Source organism: Rhinatrema bivittatum, chromosome 9, assembly GCF_901001135.1.
Source record: "Rhinatrema bivittatum chromosome 9, aRhiBiv1.1, whole genome shotgun sequence".
Classification (NCBI taxonomy): Eukaryota; Metazoa; Chordata; class Amphibia; order Gymnophiona; family Rhinatrematidae; genus Rhinatrema; species Rhinatrema bivittatum.
Genome location: NC_042623.1, coordinates 182,316,052 through 182,340,512, shown reverse-complemented (window position 1 = coordinate 182,340,512; position 24,461 = coordinate 182,316,052). Strand labels below are relative to the sequence as shown.

The following is a 24,461-nucleotide window of genomic DNA, read 5'->3' as shown; positions in this document are numbered from 1 at the left end:
AGCAATAAAAGCTATAAAAGATGAGGGAAGAGAAAACAACAAAATCAATCAGCTCAAAAAGGCGGAACAGGTGTCTAAGAAGCAAAACAAATCAAGGGACAGTAAGTGGAAAGCTAGGACTACAAATGCCTGTAGTTTGTGTTGCGCTGATGGTGGACCCTTGGCTCGAGGTGGGGTTGGCACTACCCGTAGGGCTCACCCTACGAGTCCCCACCGTCAGGAGGTGGAGCAGGCTAGGAGGCAGAGGCCGTCTGGAGCTTCGCCAATACCAGCCCACGTTCCCCTTAGGTTGAATCCTTGGGTGCCTGGGCCAGCTGGTCTTAGGTGGGCCTCTGTGAGACGACTCCCAGTTGGTGAAGTCAAGGGCACGCCAGGAACCAGCAGAGGTGTAGGAAGGCCGAGGACGGTCCGGACGAGGCAGGGTTCTGAAGACCTAGATGCCAACAGGAACAAAAGGAGACAGTGGGCATCCAGGTCCGTAGAAGACAAGGAGAGTCCAAGGCAAGCTGGAGTCAGGGCAGGCGGCAGGAAGGCACAGTACCAGGAACAGAGCAGAGGTCAATACCAGAGAAGCAGTCCAAGCGTGGTCCAGGCAAAGCAGGGGTCAATACCAGAGAAGCAGTCCAAGCGTGGTCCAGGCAAAGCAGGGGTCAATACCAGAGAAGCAGTCCAAGCGTGGTCCAGGCAATGCAGGGGTCAATACCAGAGAAGCAGTCCAAGCGTGGTCCAGGCAAAGCAGGGGTCAATACCAGAGAATCAGTCCAAGCGTGGTCCAGGCAATGCAGGGGTCAATACCAGAGAAGCAGTCCAAGCGTGGTCCAGGCAAAGCAGGGGTCAATACCAGAGAAGCAGTCCAAGCGTGGTCCAGGCAATGCAGGGGTCAATACCAGAGAAGCAGTCCAAGCGTGGTCCAGGCAAAGCAGGGGTCAATACCAGAGAAGCAGTCCAAGCGTGGTCCAGGCAAAGCAGGGGTCAATACCAGAGAATCAGTCCAAGCGTGGTCCAGGCAATGCAGGGGTCAATACCAGAGAATCAGTCCAAGCGTGGTCCAGGCAATGCAGGGGTCAATACCAGAGAAGCAGTCCAAGCGTGGTCCAGGCGAAGCAGGGGTCAATACCAGAGAAGCAGTCCAAGCGTAGTCCAGGCAATGCAGGGGTCAATACCAGAGAAGCAGTCCGAGGAACAAGGAGTAGACAAGGAGACACGCAAAGGCAGGAACCAGGAACAAGGACAGGTACTGAAGACAGGAATGAGACGAGGACAGGAACCAGGAACAAGCAACTAGTACACGAGCAATCGTAGAGACCTGTTGCCAAGGTAGGGAACAAGTGGCTGGGCCCTGCCTTTTATACAGAGGCCAAGTGATGTCATCATCCAGGGCCGCAGGCTACTTTCCCGCCGTGGCCCCTTTAAAAGTGTGCAAGTTGCACGCACCTAAGCCGGAGCCCGGAGGAAGCAGGGCGGCAGCATCACTCCACGGCCCGCATGGGGAGGCCCACTGAGCGCCAGGAGGAACCGCACAGGAGCCAGAAGCGGGAGAGGTGGCTGCAGGCGCTCGGGGACGGAGATGGCTGCCCACCACCACGAGCGAAGTTGAACCGGAGCTGGCAGCTGAACTCCCAGGATGAGTAGGCCCGGGTGTGGGCCTTGCACGGCCAGGACATGTTACAGTTTGGTCAATAAAATCCCAGACCTGCAGGTGGAAGCAGACTTGTACATTGTTGCTGTTACAGAGACAATGGCCCACAAGTCTCACGATTGGGATGTGGCCATCTTGACCTATAACTTGTTAAGAACAGACAGAGAGGACAGAAAAGGGAGAGCAGTAGCTCTTTATATCAAAAACAATATCCAAGCAACTGAACTGCAAGGAATGTGGAATAGAGAAGAAGCATTATGGGCAGTCCTAAAAAAAGATGATGGTGCATCCATTTTTACTGGCGTGGTGTACAGGCCTCCAGCTTAGAAGGAAGAACTGGACAGGAATCTGGTCAAAGACATCCAAAAACATGTTAAAGAAGGGAGAAGTTGGAGATTTTAACCTGTCAGATGTAGACCAGAGAATCCCTTCTGCGGAATCTACCAGAAGTACAGCAAGGCGCTCTCTTCAAACAAATGGTAATGGAACCCATGAGTGAGGGAGTTATACTCAACCTAATGCTCACTAATGGGGATAATGTCTCTAATGTCCGGGTGGGTGCCCATCTCAGCACCAGTGATCACCAGTGATATAACAAATAAGATACAGAGAAGTCGCACGAAGACCCGAGTTTTGAATTTCAAAAATATGGACTTTGTTGACATGGGGAAGTACCTGGAGGTAGAACTAGAAGACTGGGTGAAAATGAGAGAGATGGAACAACAGTGGGCCAAATTAAAAGGAGCAATTACAAGAGCAGCAAATCTATATGTTAGAAAAGTAAACAAAAGTAAGAGAAATAAGAAACCAATCTGGTTCTCAAAGGAGGTGGCTGATAAAATAAAGTAAAATAAACAATGTTTAAGAAATATAAAGGATCCCAAAGAGAGGAACACGAGGAAGAATATCTGGGGAAACTGAGGGAGACAAAGTAATCAAGAAAGCAAAAAGTCAGGCAGAAGAAAGGATTGCCAAAGAGGTAAAACGAGGAGACAGAACATTTTTCAGATACATCAGAGAAAGGAGAAAGGCCTGGAATGGTATAATGAAATTAAAAGGAGTCAAAGATCAATGGGGGAGAGCGACAAAGAAATGGCCAAAATATTAAACAATTACTTCAATTTGGTGTTCATTAAAGAAGACGCTGGAGAAGGGCCGACGCTAATTGACAAGACTGTGTTTTGGGGAGGAGTGGACAAAACTCCATTTTGTACATAATTTCTGTACTCAGGGCCAGGGCAACAAGAACACTTAGACTCAGTAAAAGGTATAAAGTAAATTTTATTTGTCATTATAAGTGTTCCTGGGAGATGCTGTATACTAGCTGCCCTTTGTCTTTCAAAATAACCAGCATCTCATCTAATACAGGAAGTGATCCTTCTTTTATAGTTAAACATACAGTATTGCCGAACCTTCTAGAATCACGTGACTGCCCAAAGACTCATTTAAGAGAACATATGGGAAGAGCTAGGACAACTGAAAGTGGACAAGGCCATGGGGCCGGATGAGATACATGCCAGGATACAGAGATGTGCTGGCGGGTCCGCTTAAGGACCTGTGTAATAGATCCCTGGAAATGGGAGTGATGCCGTAAGATTGGAGATGAGCAAAGGTGGCCCCGCTTCACAAAAGTGGGAGCAGAGAGGAGGCCGGTAACTACAGGCCGGTTAGCCTCACACCTCTGTGGTGGGAAAAGTAATAGAGACTCTGCTGATGAAACGGATAGTGAACTATCTACAGTCCAGAGGGTTGCTCAAACCGAGGAAGCATGTATTCACCAGGGAAGGTCCTGTCAGACAAATCTGATTGAATTTTTTGATTGGGTGACTAAAGAATTGGATCGAGGAAGAGTGCTCAATGTGATCTACTTGGATTTCAACAAAGCTTTTGATAAGGTCCCACTCAGGAGGCTTCTGAATAAAATGAGAAGCTTGGGAGTGAGCGCCAAGGTTTTGGAGTGGTTTACAAACTGGTTGACGGATAGAAGGCAGCGTGTGATGGTAAATGGAATCCAGGGGCAGTTCTATAATGAGGCAGGGTGAGGCAGCCACCTCACCCTGACTTTAGAATGCTTTTAACTTCCCGGCGGAAGAGAAGAGAGGCTGCTGGCACTACAGCCTGAAGAGAAATCTGTGGGGCCGCAGCCGAACCATCCTGCTGCAGCTGGAAGAAAACCGTAAGGCGCCCAGGCAGAGTCCCATCCTGGCCGCTGGCGGCTGAAGAATTGGAAGAGAAAAGCAGCGCTGCCCTGTTGAAAATGATGGCACAGTAAGCGCTGCCTTAGTAAGTGGAAAAGCAGTGCTTTTCCATTTACTAAGGCAACGTTTACCACGCCGACAATTTTGGCAGGGCCATGCTGCTTTGGAGAAGGAGTGTCCCTGCCAGAAGAAGTCCAATGCTGGCGCGGCCCCGTGGCCGAAAGTCATTCTCTCACAAGTCTTGCCTCACAAATCTGCTTCATTTTTTTGAAGGCGTTAATAAACATGGATAAAGGTGAACAGGTATGTTGCGTCGGAGGTGGAACCTTGGGCCGAGGTGGGGGTTGATGCAACCTGTAGGTAAGTACTACGGGTCCCCACCGTCGGCAGGCAGAGTGGGCTGATAGACAGAGGCCGCTGGTGCTTCATCTATATCAGCCCTCATTCCCCGTGGGTACAGCCTTTTCTGTAGCTGCAGTAGGAGTTGGTTCAGCCCAGAGACAGCAGGTGAGAGATGGTACAGTCTTACTCTGGACTGGGTAATGTCCTGGAAACTCGGGCGCTCGAGCAAAAGCAGGACGAAGCCTGAAGAAACCACTTCCAGGGAGTAAGCTGGAGAGGCTGCCAAGGGCAGGCTTGAGTCAGGGCTGGCAGCAATCCGGAAGCAGTGGCAAGCAAGGCGAAGGTCTGATCATGGAGATAGTCAAGAGTGTAGTCAAGCACGGCAGAGGTCGGATCATGGAGATGGTCCAAAGCGTACTCAGGCAAAGCAGAGGTCTGGGTCTGGGGACAGGCAGTAGCGTAGTCAGGCGAAGCGGAGGTCCGGGCTTGGAGAGAATCAATGGCAAAGTCTGGCAAAGCAAAGTCTGTCCGTGTAGTCTATTCAAAGTACAAAGCAGGGTAGGAACGAAGAGAAAGGAACCAGGAACAACGAGGAACAGGAACGCAGGGATGAGACGAATCTCTAGGAGGCAACGAGTACTCGACCAGCAAGGAGACCTGTTGCAAAGGCAACCCTAGGGAGCGGAGCCTGAGCTTAAATACTGTAGTTAAGTTGATGTCATCATCCGGGGCCGCGGCTAGGTTCCCGCCGTAGTCTCTACTTAAGGATCAATGGTGGGCGCGGCGCGAGTAGCAGCGTCTCTCTGCGGGCCACTCAGAGAGGCCCGATGCGAAGTGGTAACAGGGCCAGAAACGCCAGTGACTGTGGCAGAGCCCGAGTCACCGGTGGAGGCCCGAGGACGGAGTTCATGGCCCACTACCACCAGCTAGGAGGAACCAGGGGCTGGAGTCACTGTAGAAATGTGAGGGGGCTGTGCCACGGGTCTGCCGCAGACGGCACGAGTAAACAAGGTAGATGTAGCAAATTTGGATTTTCAGAAGGCGTTTGACAAAGTCCCTCAAGACAGGCTTCTAAGAAAACTAAAAAGTCATGGGATAGGAGGCGATGTCCTTTCATGGATTACAAACTGGTTAAAAGACAGGAAACAGAGAGTAGGATTAAATGGACAATTTTCTCCATGGAAAAGGGTAAACAGTGGAGTGCCTCAGGGATCTGTGCTTGAACAGGTGCTTTTCAATATATTTATAAATGATCTGGAAAGGAATATGACGAGTGAGGTACTCAGATTTGCAGATGATACAAAATTATTCAGACTAGTTAAATCACAAGTGGATTGTAATAAATTGTAGAAGGACTTTGAGACTGGAAGATTGGGCATCCAAATGGCAGATGAAATTTACTGTGGATAAGTGCAAGGTGTTGCATATAGGAAAAAATAATCCATGCTGTAGTTACACAATGTTAGGTTCCATATTAGGTGCTACAAGCCAAGAAAGAGATCTAGGCATCATAGTGAATAATACTTTAAAATCATCGGCTCAGTGTGCTGCGGCAGTCAAAAAAGCAAACAGAATGTTAGGAATTATTAGGAAGGCAATGGTGAATAAAACGGAAAATGTCATAATGCCTCTATATCGCTCCATGGTGAGACCGCACCTTGAATACTGTGTACAATTCTGGTTGCCGCATCTCAAATAAGATATAATTGCAGTGGAGAAGGTACAGATAAAGCGGATGGAACAGTTCCCCCTATGAGGAAAGACTAAAGAGGTTAGGACTTTTCAGCTTGGAGAAGAGACAGATGAGGGGGGATATGATAGAGATGTTTAAAATCATGAGAGGTCTAGAACGGGTAAATGTGAATCGGTTATTTACTCTTTCGGATAATAGAAAGATTAGGGGGCACTCCATGAAGTTAGCATGTAGCACATTTAAATCTAATCGGAGAAAGTTCTTCTTCACACAACGCACAATTAAACTCTGGAATTTGTTGCCAGAGGATGTGGTTAGTGCAGTTAGTATAGCTGTGTTTAAAAAAGGATTGGATAAGTTCTTGGAGGAGAAGTCCATTACCTGCTATTAATTGAGTTGACTTAGAAAATAGCCACTGCTATTACTAGCAACGGTAACATGGAATAGATTTAGTTTTTGGGTACTTGCCAGGTTCTTATGGCCTGGATTGGCCACTGTTGGAAACAGGATGCTGGGCTTGATGGACCCTTGGTCTGACCCAATATGGCAATTTCTTATGTTCTTATATATCTGGTCTAATGTCCCGTCACTGGGATGCTTCCCAGAACACCTTAGTGTTATCTTCCTTTCGGGAGGAATGCTCACAATAAAGAGAGACCCCCTTTGATGCACCTGACATGTTGCCCATGTTTTACCAAGCTATAAAGAAGACATTTCCACAATCAGTAGGAAACGCTTAGATGATGTAATGGGGGTGGAAGGGAAGACATGGCAGGAAATTCAGGCACATATTTTACATGTTGTCCCTCAGTATTGCTCTGAGTTAGAAAAGCCACAAGAAGAATTAGTGAAACTGCAGTCTCGTTTGTGTGCCATGCAGCTAAAAGCTGCTGAGCAGAAAGCTGCAAGGAAAAAGTCTGACAAAAGTACAGGCACAATCCAGTCTGAGGAGTCTGATCAAGATCCGGATTTTGATTATTTGTGGGAATTTGATGAGGAGCAGCTGCTTCCCCCTACGAGCTGGCCAGCAGCACAGATTCAGTGGCAAGGTCGAGCAGGAAGAAAGGGATATCGTAGAGGGAGCCGTGGCCCTAGAAGACATGGGAGACAAAATTGCAATATTTGTCAGAATGTTGGTTGTTGGAATTGTGGTAAGTGGGATCACGTTGCACGTTCGTGCCAATCTAATAGAGGGAACGGACAAGGGAATAATGTCGTGAGGGCAGATTTCCCACTTGGGAACCATCCCGTGACCTCCCAGACCCCAATGATTGCAGATGTTAGTGCGGGACCCGAGAGACACTTGTCACATTGTACATTAATGGTTATCCCGTTGAAATGTTAATTGATATAGGAATTGTTTTAACAACACTGCCGTCCAGTGTTTTCTTGTCTACCAAAACTAGACTCACTATGGGGTTTGAAGGGTGTACTACTCAAACCTGATTACCTCTCCCATGCCAAAATGAATGTTTAGGTCAGAGATTAACAGCTCCCTTTCTGTATTCTCCACAGTGCTCTGTTAACCTTCTAGGTAGGGATCTTGGAACCCAACTTGATGCTGAGCTGACTTTCCTCCCCTATGAGGAGAACGCAGCATTGCGACTTTCACAGCAAATGTCATAACTAGCGACTAAATCCTCATTTTATTGCCAGACTCCCCAATATGGGCTACCCTGGAATCTCCATTTGGGTTAGCCAAATCAACACAGCCTGTTAAGATAAATTTGCTGAAGGGAGAGCAGGAACCTCATAAAGCCCAATATGAACTTTCCCTGGAGACAATTAGAGGAATAAGAGGGGAAATTTCAGAATTGTTAGTTCATGGGATTATAGAGCCTTCATGCTCCCCGAAAGGCAGTACGTAATACTGGTAGTGCTCTTCCTCTACCAGGAACCATAGATACCTCTGATCCGTCGGAGAAATGGGGATATGGGAGAATGCGTCTGAGATCAAGGGACCAGAGCCAGTCCCCAGCTTTGAGGAGGGGGATCAAAGTGCCCAACGAGTCCATCTTGAACTTTTCTCTGACAAGAAACCGGTTTATCGTCCTCAGGTCCAGAATGGGGCAAAGGCCACCAGTTTTCTTGGGAATCAGGAAATACCTGGATTAGAATCATCCCCCTCCCCGTTGGCCTGACAGGACAGGTTCGACCGCTTGAGCCATTAAGAGGGCGGAGAGCTCTACTCTGAGTATCTGCTGTTCTTTATGCCTCTCCACATGTTAGTTGGAACATAAGAACATAAGTTGCTTCCTACCTTGTTCAGACACGCTTCTCTTCCTGATTTTATAAGCCCAACATCCTGGACTTCCTTTGGCATGCCTTGATGTCATCATTACTCTCCCTACATATAAGTTTGCTCATTTAGGTGGATAATGCCTGAGCAAGAGGTTCTGTCGCCACATCATGAATTTTTGAGCCCTGGATTCTTGCCTTCAGTCTTGACCCGGTCTATTCCTGATCTCATCTTGCTTGCTGCCTGCCATTAGCTTGTTTACCAGATCTTGCCACAGACTCCCTTTTACATGGTCATTATTTAGGGGGTGACACCTGGTGATCAGATTCAGAGCCCATGATTGCAAGGTTTTGGATAGAGTCTTAGAGCATGGTCTCCAGTCCAGAATCCACTGCAATAACAGAACTAAGTATCCTGGAGAAAGGAAATAACAATAAAAATACGGAAAAAAATCCCCTAGTAATTGTAAATCGAGGTTCATGGTGCCAGAACCCTGCTCTAGTTCCAATACAGGTACAAAGGAGCAGGAAGAAAGGAAAACTGGGTCTTTCCTGCTAATTTTCGTTCCTGTAATACCACAGATCAGTCCAGACCAGTGGGTTATGCATCACTACCAGCAGATGGAGGCAGAGAACAAAACTTTGAGGCACTGCTACATATCCAAGAGTGCCACCTGCAGTCCCTCAGTATTGACCTGTACCCAAGCCAAGATAGAATGGAAACTTTTAACCCCAATAAGGATGAACAGAAAAAACCCCAAGGGTTGGATTCCCCAGAACCGGAATAACCCAGCTCCAGACCACAACTCATAACAACACATCAATTTGAAAAAGGAGTATCACTCACAAACTTCTTATATACTGCGGTTAACTACCAGGCAAATCAGTCTTTCAGCAGTCATACCAGGGCGGGCCTCTGGACTGATCTGTGGTATTCCAGGAACGAAAATTAGCAGGTAAGACCCAATTTTCCTTTCCTGTACATACCCAGATCAGTCCAGACCAGTGGGATGTACCAAAGCCACACTACACCGGGTGGGAACCCGAAAGACCCGCTCTCAGAATGCTTTCCTCAAAAACCACGTCCTGCGGTGACCGCACATCCCAAACAGTAATGTCTGGTAAAGGTATGCACAGAGGACCAGTCCGTGCCCTACATATTTCTTCTGGAGGTACCAACTGACATTCCGCCCAAGAGGATGCCTGCGCTCTAGTAGAATGCGCTTTCAAACCATCTGGAATCGGACGGCCCTTGCCAAGGTAGGCTAAACAAATGGTCTCTTTCAACCAGCGAGCCAAAGTAGACTTGGATGCCTTCTCTCCTTTCTTCGGGCCCCCAAACACAAAAAGGTGGTCCGACTTCCGAAAGGAATTAGTGACTTTCAAATAACGTAGCAGAACTCGGCGAACGTCCAAACGGTGAAGGTCCCTACCTGACGAAGAATCTTGAAACCAATCCGGAAAACCGTGTAACAGTTTGATTCACATGGAAGGCAGACACCACTTTAGGCAAAATAGAAGGCACCGTGCGCAAAGAAATCTTATCGGTAGAAATGCGCAGGAAGGGATCCAGACAGGAAAGCCTGAAGTTCTGAAATCTGTCTGGCAGAACAAATCGGTGCCAGAAAAACTGCCTTCAAAATAAGGTCCTTCAGGGAGTGTTACGTTGGAGGGGGACCCTTGGGCCAAGGTGGGGGTTGACGCAACCCGTAGGCGAGGACCCGTCAGCAGGTGGAGTGGGCTGATTGGCAGAGGCTGCTGGAGCTTCACCTATACCAGCCCTTGTTCCCCGCGGGTTGAGCCTTTGGGTGCCGGGGTCGGCAGGACTTAGGTGGGCCTAGAGGTTGAATAGCAAGAGAGGTTGGTTCAGCCCAGAGACAGCAGACGATAGATGGCATAGTCCTACTCTGGTCTGGGTAAGGTACTGGAACTCGGGCGCCAATGGAATAGAGGCTGACTGAGGGCACTTGAGCAGAGATAGGCCGAAGCCTAATAAGTCCACGTCCAGGGAGTAGGCTTGAAGAGGCATCAACTGACAGGCTTGGATCAGGGCCGGCGGCATGCAAAGGTTGTGGCAAGCAATGCTGAGATCTGATCATGGAGAAGTCAATAGCTTTAGTCAATCAAAGCTGAGGTCTGATCACAGAGAAGTCAATAGCAGTAGTCAAAGCAATAGTCAGGGTCTGGAGATAGGCTGTAGCGTAGTCAGGCGTAGCGAAGCCGAAGTCCATGCAATCAATCCAAAGGATAGGCAGGGCAGGAACAAAGAGAACAGGAACAACGAGGGTCAGGAATGAAGAGTAGAGACGAATCTCTGGTAGCAATGAGTACTCAAGTAGCGAGGAGACATGTTGCAAAGGCAACGCTATGGAGCGAGGCCTGAGCTTAAATACACTGAAGAGTTTGACATCATCCGAGGCTGCGACCAGGTTCCCACCGCGGGCCCTTCATAGGATCAGCGATGCACGCGTGCCTAGGGAGGGGCGCGGCACGGGTAGTGGCGTCTCTCCGCGGACCACGCAGAGAGGCCCGACGAGCAATGGTATCCTGACCTGAGATGCTGGGGACTAGGCGCAGCCGGAGGTACCAGGGGGAGGCCCGAGGTCGGAGCTGGCAGCCCGCCTGTAAGGCTGCCGGGCTCAGTAATGCCGAGCAGACCAATGCACCCAGAAGTGCCGCTGAACTCACAAATTAGAAGAGACAGCCTTTCAAAGTATTTTTTAGTTTTTTGGGGGTTTTTTTAAACTTAATAAAATTCAGAGAACCAGGACAAAGGGATAAAACAAGAATTCCCCAACGGGGATTCTTCCCTGAGCCAGCAGCAACCCAGAGGGAGGCTTCGGAAACACTTAGGGAGCCAGTTCCCTGGCTATTGGGAGTCCCAGGACGCTCGGGCTATCACTGCCAGGGGTATCCAAACTCCGCCCGGCTCCACCCAAGGGATGGCGTAAAGACAGAATCTGGCACCTCGGGGAGCAAATGCAACTCTAGATAACTCAGCCAAGAACCTCAGGTATGCACCACCACCATCTGCTGGAGACAAAGAAATACTGAGGAGCTGCAGGTGGCACACTTGGTATATAGCAGTGCCTCAAAGGTTTGTTCTCTGCCTCCAACTGCTGGTGGGAGTGCATAACCCACTGGTCTGGAATGATCTGGGTAGGTCCAGGAAACTGCCGAGTCAAAAGAGAAAGCATGGGACAAGTACAGAGAGACCTTAATTTCAAAAAAATGGAGACAGCGTTGGGTTTGTCTGGCAGGTTGCAAATACAGTAATAACTACAAGTTTTATTGGAAAATCAGGCACTTACATAGCCAGGTTCATTTGGCAGGCTAAACATCCCTTGTGTTTACTAGATCAGTGTAGCAGATTGGCAGTAGTGGGAGACATCCAGAAAGGCCATGGAGACTTGGAAGACTGGATGACTGGGCAACAATTGCATTGGAGTTCGTGGCTGTTAGGATTATTGTGAAGCCTTATGGTTGGGAAGGAATAACTCTGATCTAACCGGATTGATCAATTGGTCTTTTATCTGCCATTAACTATACTTCTGTAGATCAGTTTGAACTGTGACTTAGATCACAAATGAAATTAATTTGATGCTCACAGTATTGACATCAGGGCAATTTACATACACTTTGGTAATACTTTCAGAAATGGAATCACAGTGCAGGAGTGAGGTGCGTTAGCAAAGCTGGCATAGCAAGGGATGCTGCAGAGCCAGAGTGAGTTGCAGAGGAAGAGCTGTGTATGGGGAGGTCTCAATCCTGAATAGCAGGAGGAAATGCAGGGCAGGCATGTGCCTGAGAGTCTCAGTAGTGGAATAAGGAGGTGCTGGTGTTTGAGATTAACACCCATCCTTTTCTTTAGCTGGACAGGGGCTTCTGGATGGCAACCACATAGCCAGAGCTGTATTAGATTCTGCCAACAGCACGATGTTCTGCTGGCAATGCTGCTCACCTAAGCTCTTTACCTGAAACAGGTCTTTAAAGGAGGGGTGCACCGTAGGATTGGGAACAAAAGGCAAGGCATAGAAGGGAAGAAATTCTGTGGTCTGGCTCAGTGCAGCTCCGCTGGTCTCCAGGTAGGTTTTAAAGTGAGAGATCCGGTCATCTAAGTCCACTTTGTCCTGAGAAACAAAGGAAGAAGTTATATTTAGATATAAACTCAGTGAAGGAATGTCTGGGGCCGATGGTGGTACCCTGCCTGAAGCAAAGGCGCAAATCTAAGAGCACGTCTGTACTGTTTGTCTAAAGTCAACAGGGAGACTCAAGAAAGCATCAAACAGTACAATCGGGATACATCTGCTTGGGAGCTCCTATCCCCTTAGTGGTCCTGAACAGTCTGAGCATTTCCCCAGACAAAGACTAAAGAGAAGAGAGTCATATGACTTCATCTCACATCAACCTATCAGCTGTATGGTCCACCAGTCCTGACTGCATCCAGAGTTAATTGACAGAAAACTCACAGGTAAGAAAATGTCTCATATCCACTTGCTGACATCAAGTTCTTTTTCACAAGTTGCAATTTTTTTTCCCATCTGTGACCCTACCATATGGAACTCTCTACCATCCAAAATCCGCAACACAAGGGACACAAAAATGTTAAGATGATGTTCAAGACGTTTTTATTTAATAATGCTTTTGCAATGCAGTAAGCATTGTCCATGTAGCTCTGTTTCACAGTCATTATTTAGTTTTTCTGCAACATATATATATATATACACATACATACATATGATTAATATTACTTTTATTAACCCATAAATAATGGGTCTCTCCCACAGAGAAAAGATATAAGAAAATTATTACTTACCTGCTAATTTTCGTTCCTGTAGTACCATGGATCAGTCCAGACAGTGGGTTATGTCCCCAATCCAGCAGATGGAGTCAGCCCAAAACTTCGAGGGGGCGTCACCTTAAGTACTACTACCCCCTCTGCAGGAGTTCAGTATCGAGTATATCAAAGCCCGAGTAAACAGAAACCCCCGCTTGGATCAAGTTGAAACAAGACGGCAACAATAAGCCGCTGAATGTTAACGTAGAAAACTGAAACCGACCCACCAACGAGTGGTCGGGCACGAACATAGCGTGTCAAACTCCAAGAGAAACGGTGAAAAGAACAGTGACAAAACTGGAAATACGTGAAACACAAACAGCAGTAAGGACACTACTGTAACGGGAGACACAGTTGAACAGAATCAGCATCCACATACAGCCGAGCAGAAATAGGACCTAGAACCCAAATGCGGTGGGCGTCTGGACTGATCCATGGTACTACAGGAACGAAAATTAGCAGGTAAGTAATAATTTTCTTTTCCCTGTACGTACCTGGATCAGTCCAGACAGTGGGATGTACCCAAGCTTCCCTAACCCGGGTGGGATCCTGCGAGGCCTGCTCGTAGGACCTGTTCGCCAAAATGTCCCTGGACGGACGAGGCGAGGTGTAGTCTGTAGTGTCTCGAGAACGTGTGCAACGACTTCCAGGTGGCCGCTCTACAGATTTCTTGCGAAGATACCGAGCGGCTCTCAGCCCAGGAGGCCGCCTGGGAGCGTGTGGAATGTGCTACTATGCCGGGTGGGGGAGTCCGCCCCACCCCAATATAGGAGGCAGCAATGCCGGCCTTCAGCCATCTGGCAATGGTCGTCTTCGAGGCCTGAGATCCCTTCCGGGGACCGGACCAAAGGACGAAGAGATGGTCAGAAGTCCGGAAATCATTCGTAGCCTCCAGGTAGAGCCTCAGAGTGCGCTTGACGTCAAGGAGACGAAGAGACCGCGGCTCCGACGAAGAGAACGATGGAAGTTCCACCGTCTGATTCACATGGAAAGTGGACACCACCTTCGGAAGGAAGGAGGGAACAGTGCGAAGTGAGACTCCCGAATCGGAGAACCGAAGATAAGGTTCTCTACACGACAGGGCCTGCAGCTCCGAAATACGCCGTGCGGAGCAGATGGCCACCAGGAACACAGCCTTGAGGGTGAGATCCTTGATTGTCGCATTCCGCAGCGGTTCAAACGGAGGTCCTGACATGGAACGCAGTACCAGATTGAGACTCCAAGAGGGACAAGGATCCCGCAGTGGGGGCCGCAAGTGTTTGACCCCCTTGAGAAAACGGGCGATGTCCGGGTGTCGCCACAGAGATCCTCCGTCGCGCAGGAGGGAGCCAAGAGCGGCCACTTGAACCCGAAGTGAGTTGTAAGCGAGCCCCTTGTCCACCCCTTCTTGTAGAAACTGGAGGATCTGAGGGACAGACGCCTCCGAAGGACTTGTGTTCAGGCTGGTACACCACAGCTCGAACACCTTCCAGACCCGCACATAGGCCACCGACGTCGAGGTCTTTCGGGAGCGCAGCAGCGTGGACACTACCGCCTCCGGGTATCCCCGTCGGCGGAGGCGACGCCTCTCAAAAGCCAGGCCGCGAGACAGAAGAGTTCGGCCTGGTCGAAAAATACTGGGCCCTGGTGGAGGAGGCGGGGAAGATGTCCCAGCCGGAGGGGTCCGTCGATTACCAGGTGAAGGAGGTCCGCAAACCAAGGTCGTCTCGGCCACTCTGGCGCGACGAAGATGACGGTCCCCCGATGAGCCTCTATCCGACGTAGTAGCCTTCCCACCAGTGGCCACGGGGGAAACGCGTAGAGAAGCAGATCGGCCGGCCACGGGAGCGCGAGAGCATCGACGCCCTCCGCCCCCCGTTCTCTCCGGCGACTGAAGAAACGAGGCGCCTTGGTGTTTTGAGCGGATGCCATGAGATCCAGGTGGGGGGGGGCCCCACCGCCGAACGATCAGCTGCATGGCCGCATCGGAGAGGGCCCACTCTCCGGGATCCAGAAACTGGCGACTGAGGAAATCCGCCTGGACGTTGTCCACGCCCGCTATGTGCGAGGCCGCCAGACGGGCCAGGTGCCGTTCCGCCCACTGCATCAGCATCGCCGCCTCTAGCGCGACCTGCGGACTGCGGGTGCCGCCCTGTCGGTTGATGTAGGCCACCGTGGTCGCGTTGTCCGACAGGATTCTGACTTCCTGATTCCGAAGGAGCGGCAGGAAGTGAAGCAGCGCCAGCCTGACCGCTCTGGTCTCCAGACGATTGATGGACCACGTCGACTCCTCCGCGGACCACGTCCCCTGCGTGGCGCTGCGGTCGCAGACTGCTCCCCAGCCTACGAGACTGGCGTCGGTGGTAACCACTACCCAATTTGGTAGCTCGAGGGACACGCCGCGAGCCAGATTCTCCGGGACCATCCACCAGTCCAAGCTGCTCCGTGCAACCTGTGGCAGCGGGAGTATCACCTGGTAGTCCTGCGAAAGTGGTTTCCAGCGGGATAGGAGTGCTCTCTGTAGCGGCCGGAGGTGCGCAAATGCCCAAGGAACCATGTCGATGGTGGAGCCCATCACCCCCAGGAGCTGTAGATAGTCCCAGGAGGTGGGAGCTGGTAATGCAGAAAACCGCTGTATGTGCTCCCGCAGGGAGTGCGCCTTGTCCTGTCGTAGAAAAACCGCCCCCAGACGGGTGTCGAAGGTCGCCCCCAAGAAATCCAAGCGCTGCGAAGGCACGAGGGAGCTCTTGGAGAAGTTCACCACCCAACCCAGGGACTGCAGGAACTCTATCACCCTGGCCACTGCCGCCTGGCCATGCCGAAAAGACTTCGCCCGTATGAGCCAGTCGTCCAAATAAGGATGAACTAGAATACCCTCCTTCCGAAGGGCAGCCGCCACAACTACCATGATCTTGGTGAAGGTGCGTGGGGCCGTTGCCAGGCCGAACGGAAGCGCCACAAACTGGAAATGTTGATCCAGAATCTTGAACCGTAGGAGCCGATGATGCTCCTGGCGAATGGGGATATGAAGGTAGGCCTCCGTCAAGTCCAAGGAGGCCAAGAACTCCCCTTGGTGTACCGCCGCGATCACCGAACGTAGCGTTTCCATGCGGAACCGGATCACCCTGAGGGACTTGTTGACTTCCTTCAGGTCCAGTATGGGGCGGAAGGAGCCGTCTTTCTTTGGTACTACGAAGTAGATGGAATAATGGCCCGAGCCCACCTCTCCGGAGGGTACGGGCACAATGGCGCCTATTTCCCACAGTCTGTCCAGCGTCGACTGCACCGCCCTTCGCTTGATGGCCGAGCCGCAGGGCGAGAAGATGAACCGACCCTTCGGAGCGCGGGCAAGTTCCAAAGCGTAGCCGCGTCCTATGGTGTCCAAGACCCACTGATCCGAGGTGATCCGCGCCCACTCCTCGTAGAAGAACGCCAGCCGCCCTCCAATCTTGGGGACGGCGGAGTGGGCGAGCTGAACATCATTGAGAGGACTTGGGTGAGGGTTGTCCCGCCGTGGAAGCGGGGCGTGCGGGGCGGCGCCCGCGAAAGGAGCGAGACCAGGGCTGAGACCTGGAGGCAGGGGGCCGAGCCGCCGCCGGCCTATAACTCCTATAGCGCCTTTGCGCTCTGGCTCTGGTCCTGGAGGACGAAAAAGCCCTGGTGGAGCGATATCTGTCTTCCGGCAGGCGATGGACCGCGTTTTCCCCCAGGGACTTGATGATCTGGTCCAGATCCTCGCCGAACAGGAACTTACCCCTGAATGGCAGGGAACCCAGACTCGACTTGGAGGACGTGTCCGCTGCCCAGTTGCGTAGCCATAGGAGTCGGCGTGCCGCCACCACCGAGGCCATGGAGCGGGCAAGGACCCGAAACAGATCGTAGGAAGCGTCCGCCCCGTATGCCACCGCGGCTTCCAGTCTATCCGCCTGGGCGGCTTCTTCGGGTGGCAACGCCTGGGACGTGAGCAATAGCTGCACCCAGAGAAGACTGGCCCGCTGGGCAAGCGAGCTGCACATCGCAGCCCGCAGCCCCACTGCAGAGACCTCGAAGACCCGCTTGAGGAAGACTTCCAACTTGCGATCCTGCGTATCCCTTAGCGCTGCTCCACCTGTCACCGGTATAGTCGTCCTCTTTGTGACCGCCGACACCGCGGAGTCCACTCTGGGTACCTTGATGAGATCCAGAAAATCTTCCGGCAGCGGATACAGCCTCTCCATGGCCCGGCTGCCCTTCAGCGCGGATTCCGGGGCATCCCATTCCCTGGTGAGAAGCTGCAGGAACGACTCGTGAATGGGAAAAGCCCGAGCCCTCGGGCGAAGGGCTGCCAGCACCGGGTCTCCCTTCTTTGAGGAGGTGACTACAGCGGGCGCGACGGGAGCTGGTGGATCCGGCGGAGGATCAAGGTCCAACCCCTGAATGATCTGTGGGATCAGGTCATCCAGCTCTTCCCGCTGGAAGAGACGTAGCGTGCGCGGATCCTCACCTTCTGAAGTGGAGTCCCCTTGACCCGCCGCCGCAGGGTCCGATCCAGGGGAAGCTGGTGCCGACCCAAGTCCCCCCGAACCCACCGGGAGCCGTGGTTGGCTGGGGGGCTGTGGGGCCCCCACGCCCGCCGGAGCGGGGGGGGCCGGATAGGAGGGCGAAGGTCGCGGTAGCTTGGATGGTGGCGGATCCGAGAGCGCAGCCAGGTCCTGTAGGTAAGCCGTATGCATCAGACGGATAAACTCCGGGGAAAACCCCGGTCTAGTCGGGGGGACCTCCGCGGGTGGGGGCCCCGGGGGACCCTGCCCCAGCGGGCCTTCCTCCGGGTCTGTCTCAGGTATTAATCTCGGGGGTGAGCCCTCCGAAGCTTCCTCGTCCCCCCGCGCTGCCTGGGCCCCTTCAGGGCGCAGCGCATGCAAGATGGCCGCCGTTCCCGCCAGGAATGGGGGAGGGGCCGGCCCGCGCCGCCCGGGCAAGGCTGTCATGGAGGACCGAAGAGTGAGGGACCGCGAAGAGCCTTCCCCCCCGGGGAGGCACCGCGCACAAATTCCCTCCCTTGAGACGCGCGATCCAGGCTCGCCACAGGCCGAGCAACGCGCTGGCCTCGGCATCCGGAGCGCAAGGTTCGAAACAGTGCCCGACAGCCCAGAACGCCTGGAAACCCGGGGGGGGGCCGCGCGACGGATCGCCGCTGCGGGGGGGCCCTGGTGGCCTGCGCTACCCGCCGAAGCGAAAAACGGCGCCGCGGGGGGGCCCTCCTGGCCGCACAACCCGCTGGAGACGATCAGCCCTCTCCCCGCTGCAGCCCACGAGGAGCCGCAAGATGGCCGCGGGAGAGGGTGAAGACGCTGGCAGGCCGGAGCACCGGCAGCCGCGTGCGACCTAGCTGTGACGAGAAGAGAGAAAAACAGCTCAAAACAAAGTCTCACTTACCCCGGAGCAGCAACGACTAGCGCCGGTAGAGAGGAAAGGGAGAGACAGAGAAGCAGAAGAAAGCCACGCCTCTCCAATTACTCAATTAAGTTTTTTTTGGTTTTTTTTTTTTTTTTTTTTAATTACAACTTGATCCAAACAGTCTAACCAAACCTACAGAAAATAGAGCCCCAAACGAGGGACGCAAAAGAAATAGGTGATAGGCAATCGGGAGCAAGCCCAGATTACACTACTCGCATCTGCTGGAGTCAGAAGATACTGAACTCCTGCAGAGGGGGTAGTAGTACTTAAGGTGACGCCCCCTCGAAGTTTTGGGCTGACTCCATCTGCTGGATTGGGGACATAACCCACTGTCTGGACTGATCCAGGTACGTACAGGGAATTGTAGGTTTGGTATTCCGAGTAATACCATGTACTTATTATGATGTTAATCACAAACCTCTACCCTTTCACACACTGTATTCCAGCGTACCTTATTCGTGAACCCACAAAACCAAACACAATTGTAACACTGGTAATTGATTCATATAAATCAATATTGCCAAATATATGTAGGCCCCTCACTCTAAGGGTCTGTCACCATCATACAGACTCCTAATTAGGTATAGGGCCACCTTGCTTTAATTATAACGTTTTTAACTTTTTTGTAATTTTTTCTTTTTTTAAAATGTCAAGCAAAATGATCGATGATGGGCATTAAATCACCGCTGTACATAGCACAAAGGTGTCAAACGATACGAGAGGAATCGCAATACTCATCTGTTGTTGCCAAATTTTGGCTGGTGTCCCTCTCGACACGCGCGTGTTTCGAACCCAAAGTTCTGCCTCAGGGGGATATCCTTCTGTATCTGAAACTTCACGAATTACCCAGCTTCAAACCGCGATTTGCCTCCTTCATTCTCTCAATTTTTTGGCTTTTTTTAGAGCTGTCTTCATTTTTCGGCGGCCGAGTCTCGCCGCCCTTGTATTTATACAAGGGCGGCGAGACTCGACCGCCGAAAAATGAAGACAGCTCTAAAAAAGCCAAAAAATTGAGAAAATGAAGGAGGCAAATCGCGGTTTGAAGCTGGGTAATTCGTGAAGTTTCAGATACAGAAGGATATCCCCCTGAGGCAGAACTTTGGGTTCGAAACACGCGCGTGTCGAGAGGGACACCAGCCAAAATTTGGCAACAACAGATGAGTATTGCGATTCCTCTCGTATCGTTTGACACCTTTGTGCTATGTACAGCGGTGATTTAATGCCCATCATCGATCATTTTGCTTGACATTTTAAAAAAAGAAAAAATTACAAAAAAGTTAAAAACGTTATAATTAAAGCAAGGTGGCCCTATACCTAATTAGGAGTCTGTATGATGGTGACAGACCCTTAGAGTGAGGGGCCTACATATATTTGGCAATATTGATTTATATGAATCAATTACCAGTGTTACAATTGTGTTTGGTTTTGTGGGCTTATTATGATGTTAACATGACTGTTTCAGGCACCTAAAACACAGAGGGGCCGATGCAATAAGATACGCACTGAAACCGGGCACTCATACTGAGCGCCCATTTTCCTAACACGTGCGCAGTCACATCCCCTAGGCGACCGATGCAGTATTTAAATGAGAAACTGCGTAAAAAAGGGAGCACTAGGGGACAATCGTGCAGCCACAGCACGCAACTGCAATGGGCACTCAATACGAGCATCCATTTTTATCCCATCTTCTTCAGGCCGATTTTTTTGTTATTTTGCTGAGGTTGCTGACGTATCTTATATTAAGCACCTCTTGCTATGGGCGTCTAAACTGCGCAACCATAAGAAAACAATTTTTTTTTTAATCAAGCCAATAAACCTTTTTTCTCCACCACAAGCAGTAAATTAAAGTAGAAAGACACACTCATTGTAACACAGAGAATCGTATCTTCTTTTTTTTTTAATTTCTCATAAGCCCTTGACTCATTAATTGACTTTACTCCACCTCCAGGGTTGGAGTTAAATTTGTCACATTAAAAAGTGTGCTTTGGGCGCCTAGTGCTTTCCTTCTTCGGTGATAATAGCTCATCTACATGGAATTTACATGTGATGGGTGCTATCGGTTATGTATTTGTTTGCGCGCACATTTTGGATGCACTAATCTCCTTATTGCATTGGGTGCTAATCTAACGTGTCCAAACCTGTGCACTAGGGCTGGGCACACTTTACTGTAGCGGCCCCACAGTTAAACGAGACGCGCTAACTTACCAGCTTTCCCACAGAGTACTTCAATGGGAAAATTGCGAAATGGATGTTGAGATAAACTCCAGCTTTTGGGCAAGGGGCTCGCTGTCTCGGATTCCTGGAGAAACGTGTTCTTCCCACAACTCAAAGAACACTTGCCGGTCTCCAGCTTCAAAAGCCATGATCAGATCCTTCTGTGGATGAATGAACACCACAAAGTGTCTTAATAATCTGCTCAAAGGCTAAAAGCTGCTTCCCTAGGCAGTGAAACAAACTTTGTAAAAGCACAAGTACCAGATAACTTCACTGCCTGAAGAGATCTTTTGACAGATATTGAGACCATAAGGAATCCTGTGCTGGCCTCGCACTGAGAGTCCAGTTATTGCCCAGTATCTTACCAATGATCTTTCAAGTCAGAAGCCAGAGATTATTTTATTTATTTATTTATTTATTTGGAGTTTTTTTATATACCGATAGCCGTTTGCACATCGTATCGATTTACATACAACTAATAACTTGTGGGCATCGCCCTTACAGAGAACAGTAGACAAAATATGAAAACAAATATACAATATATATTCGTATAATTAATAGATCTAAGCAACAAAAACCATGGGTATATATGTATATAAGAACAGGGAGTATATACAGGGTATTTTAGACAACTAAAATTATATACAGGGTATTTTAGACAACTAAATTAATAAAAAATATCTTAAAGAGAACAATTATGATGGAGGGGTCATAATGCTAGCACAACAATAACCTTAAACTATACAACATTGTCGTGCGAGAGAGTAAACAGCCGTGTGGAGCTGAGAAAGTCAGAGATCCTAAAGATTAGAACAAATTAGTGGAGGAACGATCCCAGGCTATTTAATGTAAGTTAGAGATGTCACACAGGTTTCAATGGATCCCCAAACCTGGCAGATAATGACAGAGAGACAATTCTACACACGGCCTGCTTCTTATACTTTGCCCTTTAATTATGTGCTGCTCGGTGCTATCAGACGGGACCCTAGAACTGATGGATTTATAGTCTCAGCCATTTTGGCAATTTTTATATTTTGCTGGGAATCATCAGGAATCTCTTTGCATTTCCCTTTCTAGTGAGACCCCCAACCATGCCAGGAACTTTACCACTTGTCTTTCCAATGAGAGATCATAATCTCCAAGATTCTTACGCTAGCTGCTCTTTCAGAGTCATGACAATCACCCATTCCTACTCAAAAGGACTCAGGCCTAATCACCCACTGACATACCAATGAGGCAGGCCAAACATACCAGTCAACCAAAGAAGCCTGACATTTCCTTTACGCCTGAGGCTTTGTCAGGTTGCTGAGCATGTGCTGCTGTATTTTCTGCTCTCTAGTTTAAGCAGTACAAATGCACTCTATGAGCTAGGCTATTTATTTATTTAGATTTATATTCCGCTTTTCGTACTTTTTTCAGCACTTCAAAGCAGATTACATCCAGGTACTGTAGTATTTTCCCTAACCCCAGAGGGCTTACAATCTAAGTTTGTACCTGAGGCAATGGAGGGTAAAGTGACTTGCCCAAGGTCACAAGGAGTGACAGCAGGACTCGAACCCTAGTCTCCTGGTTCATAGCCCACTGCTCTAACCACTAGGCTACTCCTCCACTCCAAGAGGCTTGCTCCATTCCTTTCAAAGGTGAAATTATTTCTTACTTATAATTTCCTTTCCTCTAAGGAAGGCAGGCCTATCCACATCAGTGACTTATGCACTCCTATCGGCAGATGGAGACTGAGAAAACTGACATCACAGACATTTAGCCCTGCCCTGACATCAGCCTGCCAGTATCTCTAGAAAAGCTGATTATACCTGAACCAAGACTATTAACAGCCAACGACTCATTACTTCCAGCCATCTTAGGGGCTGGTTCTTCTCTTACCAGTCCTTCAAACGATTCAGAACAAAGAATTCTCAGCATCATCTCCATATAAGGGATGAACTGAAACCAAAATCAAGTAGGCAGCCCAAGGCAGGATTGTGGAATGGTTTGCGTTCCTTAAAGGAAAGGAAATTATCAGGTAAGAAGTAATTTCACCTTCCTCTGCATTCAGGCAGACCAATCTACACTGGTAAGATGTACCATAGTTACTCCTGAAAAGGGCCTCCACTCCTGTCAACACTGCTCGTGCGAAGATTCATGTCCTCATGAGTCTTAACATCCAAGCGGTAATGCTTGGAGAAAGTACACAAGGAGGATCACATTGCCATCTGGCAAATCTAGACCAGAAACAACAACCGAATCTCCGCTCATGAGACCGCCTATGCTCTAGTGGAATGCACCCTGACTTCCCTAGGCAACTGAACATCTGCATCCACATAGACAACTGTGATGACCTCTTTAACCCAATAGGCTACTGTCACCCGCGATGCTGGTTCTCCTTGTGTACCTCCACCATGGAGAACAAACAGTGGATCAGTCTTCTTCAAAGAGTGAGTAACCTTCAAGTACCACATCAGATGCTGCTTCACATCTAAGGCATGTAATAACCGAAAATCCCACTCATCTCTCTCCCTGTCCAGTGTGGGCAGGGAAATAAGACTGATTCAAATGGAACGCCGATACCACCTTCGGCAAAAAGGAAGATACAGTCCTGAGCTGCACCATCCCCAGAGTTATTCGTAGAAAGGCTCATGGCAAGAAAGAGCCTGCAGCTCGGAAATACACCTCACAGAACAGATCATACAAGGAAAACTGTTTTCAAAGTAAGTAGTCGCAAGGAGAGAATATGCAGCAGCCAAAAGGTAGGGCTCGCCAAAAATCTCAATACCAGATTAAGATCCCAAAGAGGCACTAGTAGACACAAGGGAGGCTGTAGATGCTTGACTTTCTGCAAGAGCCTAGACCCATCTGGATAGGAGGACAAGCAATCAAGAACCTAGACACATCTGGATAGGAGGACAAGCAATCAATCCCTCCTGGAAAAATTCTAAAATCAGTGGGATCTCCACTCAGAGGGTAAGAATTGCTCACTCCACACCAATTCTCGAATACTCTCCAAACCGTAATATAATCCAGAGATGTAGAAAACTTTATAGCGCGAAGCAATGTGGATATCACTGCCAAAGAATAACCACGGTTCAGCAGATGAGCCCTCTCAAAGGCCAAACCACAAGACAGGTCCAAGTTTTACTGGCCCAGGCATAATATGTACAGTAGGGCTACTGATTTTCTTTGTACCCTCAACTTATTATCTAAAATGCATAGGAGTAATATCATGTCTTTACATTATCAGATCATCATCCTATGCCTTGAGTCAGCTAAACCAAAAGTTTTTTACATGGAGGCTCAATACTTTCTTGTTGGGGGATAAAAGCTTTCCTGACCTAGTCAGAGAAACAGTTGAAGACTGACACCTATAATCCCGAACAGGACCATGCATCAGCTCTTATATGGGAAGCCTTTAAAGCATTGTTTAGGGGGAAAATAATTAGTTTCACCAGCTATCTCTAAAAAGAAAGGAAAAGAATGGAAGCTCCGTTACTAACCAAAATTCAGGACTTGGAAACCTAGCACAAACAAACCTGTTCTTAAAGACCTGGAGCAGTATAGGTGAAAATTAGTGTCTCATCAAGTTCATAAGTTTGGGAGTAAGCTTTTCTATGAGTATGGGGATAAATCTGGGGCCTTTTTGGCTAGTGTGATTTAAAAGAGGGCTAGTAGATCATATATTGCGCAAATAAGGAAGAAATCTGGTACACCTTCTATAAAATCCCAGGAAATTGAGAATGCCTTTGTGGAATATTTTTCTACTCTTTATAGGGTCTCTGATGTACCAATTTAGGGGATATTAAGCATTTCCTGAAGAGGTTGGGATTGTCCTCTCTTGATGGGATACAGGGGGATGGCTGGCAGCACCTATTTCACAGCTTGTAATCCAGGCAG

The 24,461-nt window shown here is 49.5% G+C and overlaps 1 protein-coding gene across 1 annotated transcript in view; it reads right to left on the bottom strand.

Moving 5' to 3' along the window:
* Nucleotides 1-24,461, bottom strand: part of ARMC9 (armadillo repeat containing 9) — a 295,211-nt gene that overhangs the window by 250,891 nt on the left and 19,859 nt on the right. Inside the window, 3 exon segments of the mRNA XM_029615818.1 lie at nucleotides 12,085-12,240; nucleotides 20,568-20,623; nucleotides 20,626-20,737. Of these exon segments, the coding sequence (XP_029471678.1) occupies nucleotides 12,085-12,240; nucleotides 20,568-20,623; nucleotides 20,626-20,737 (324 nt within the window).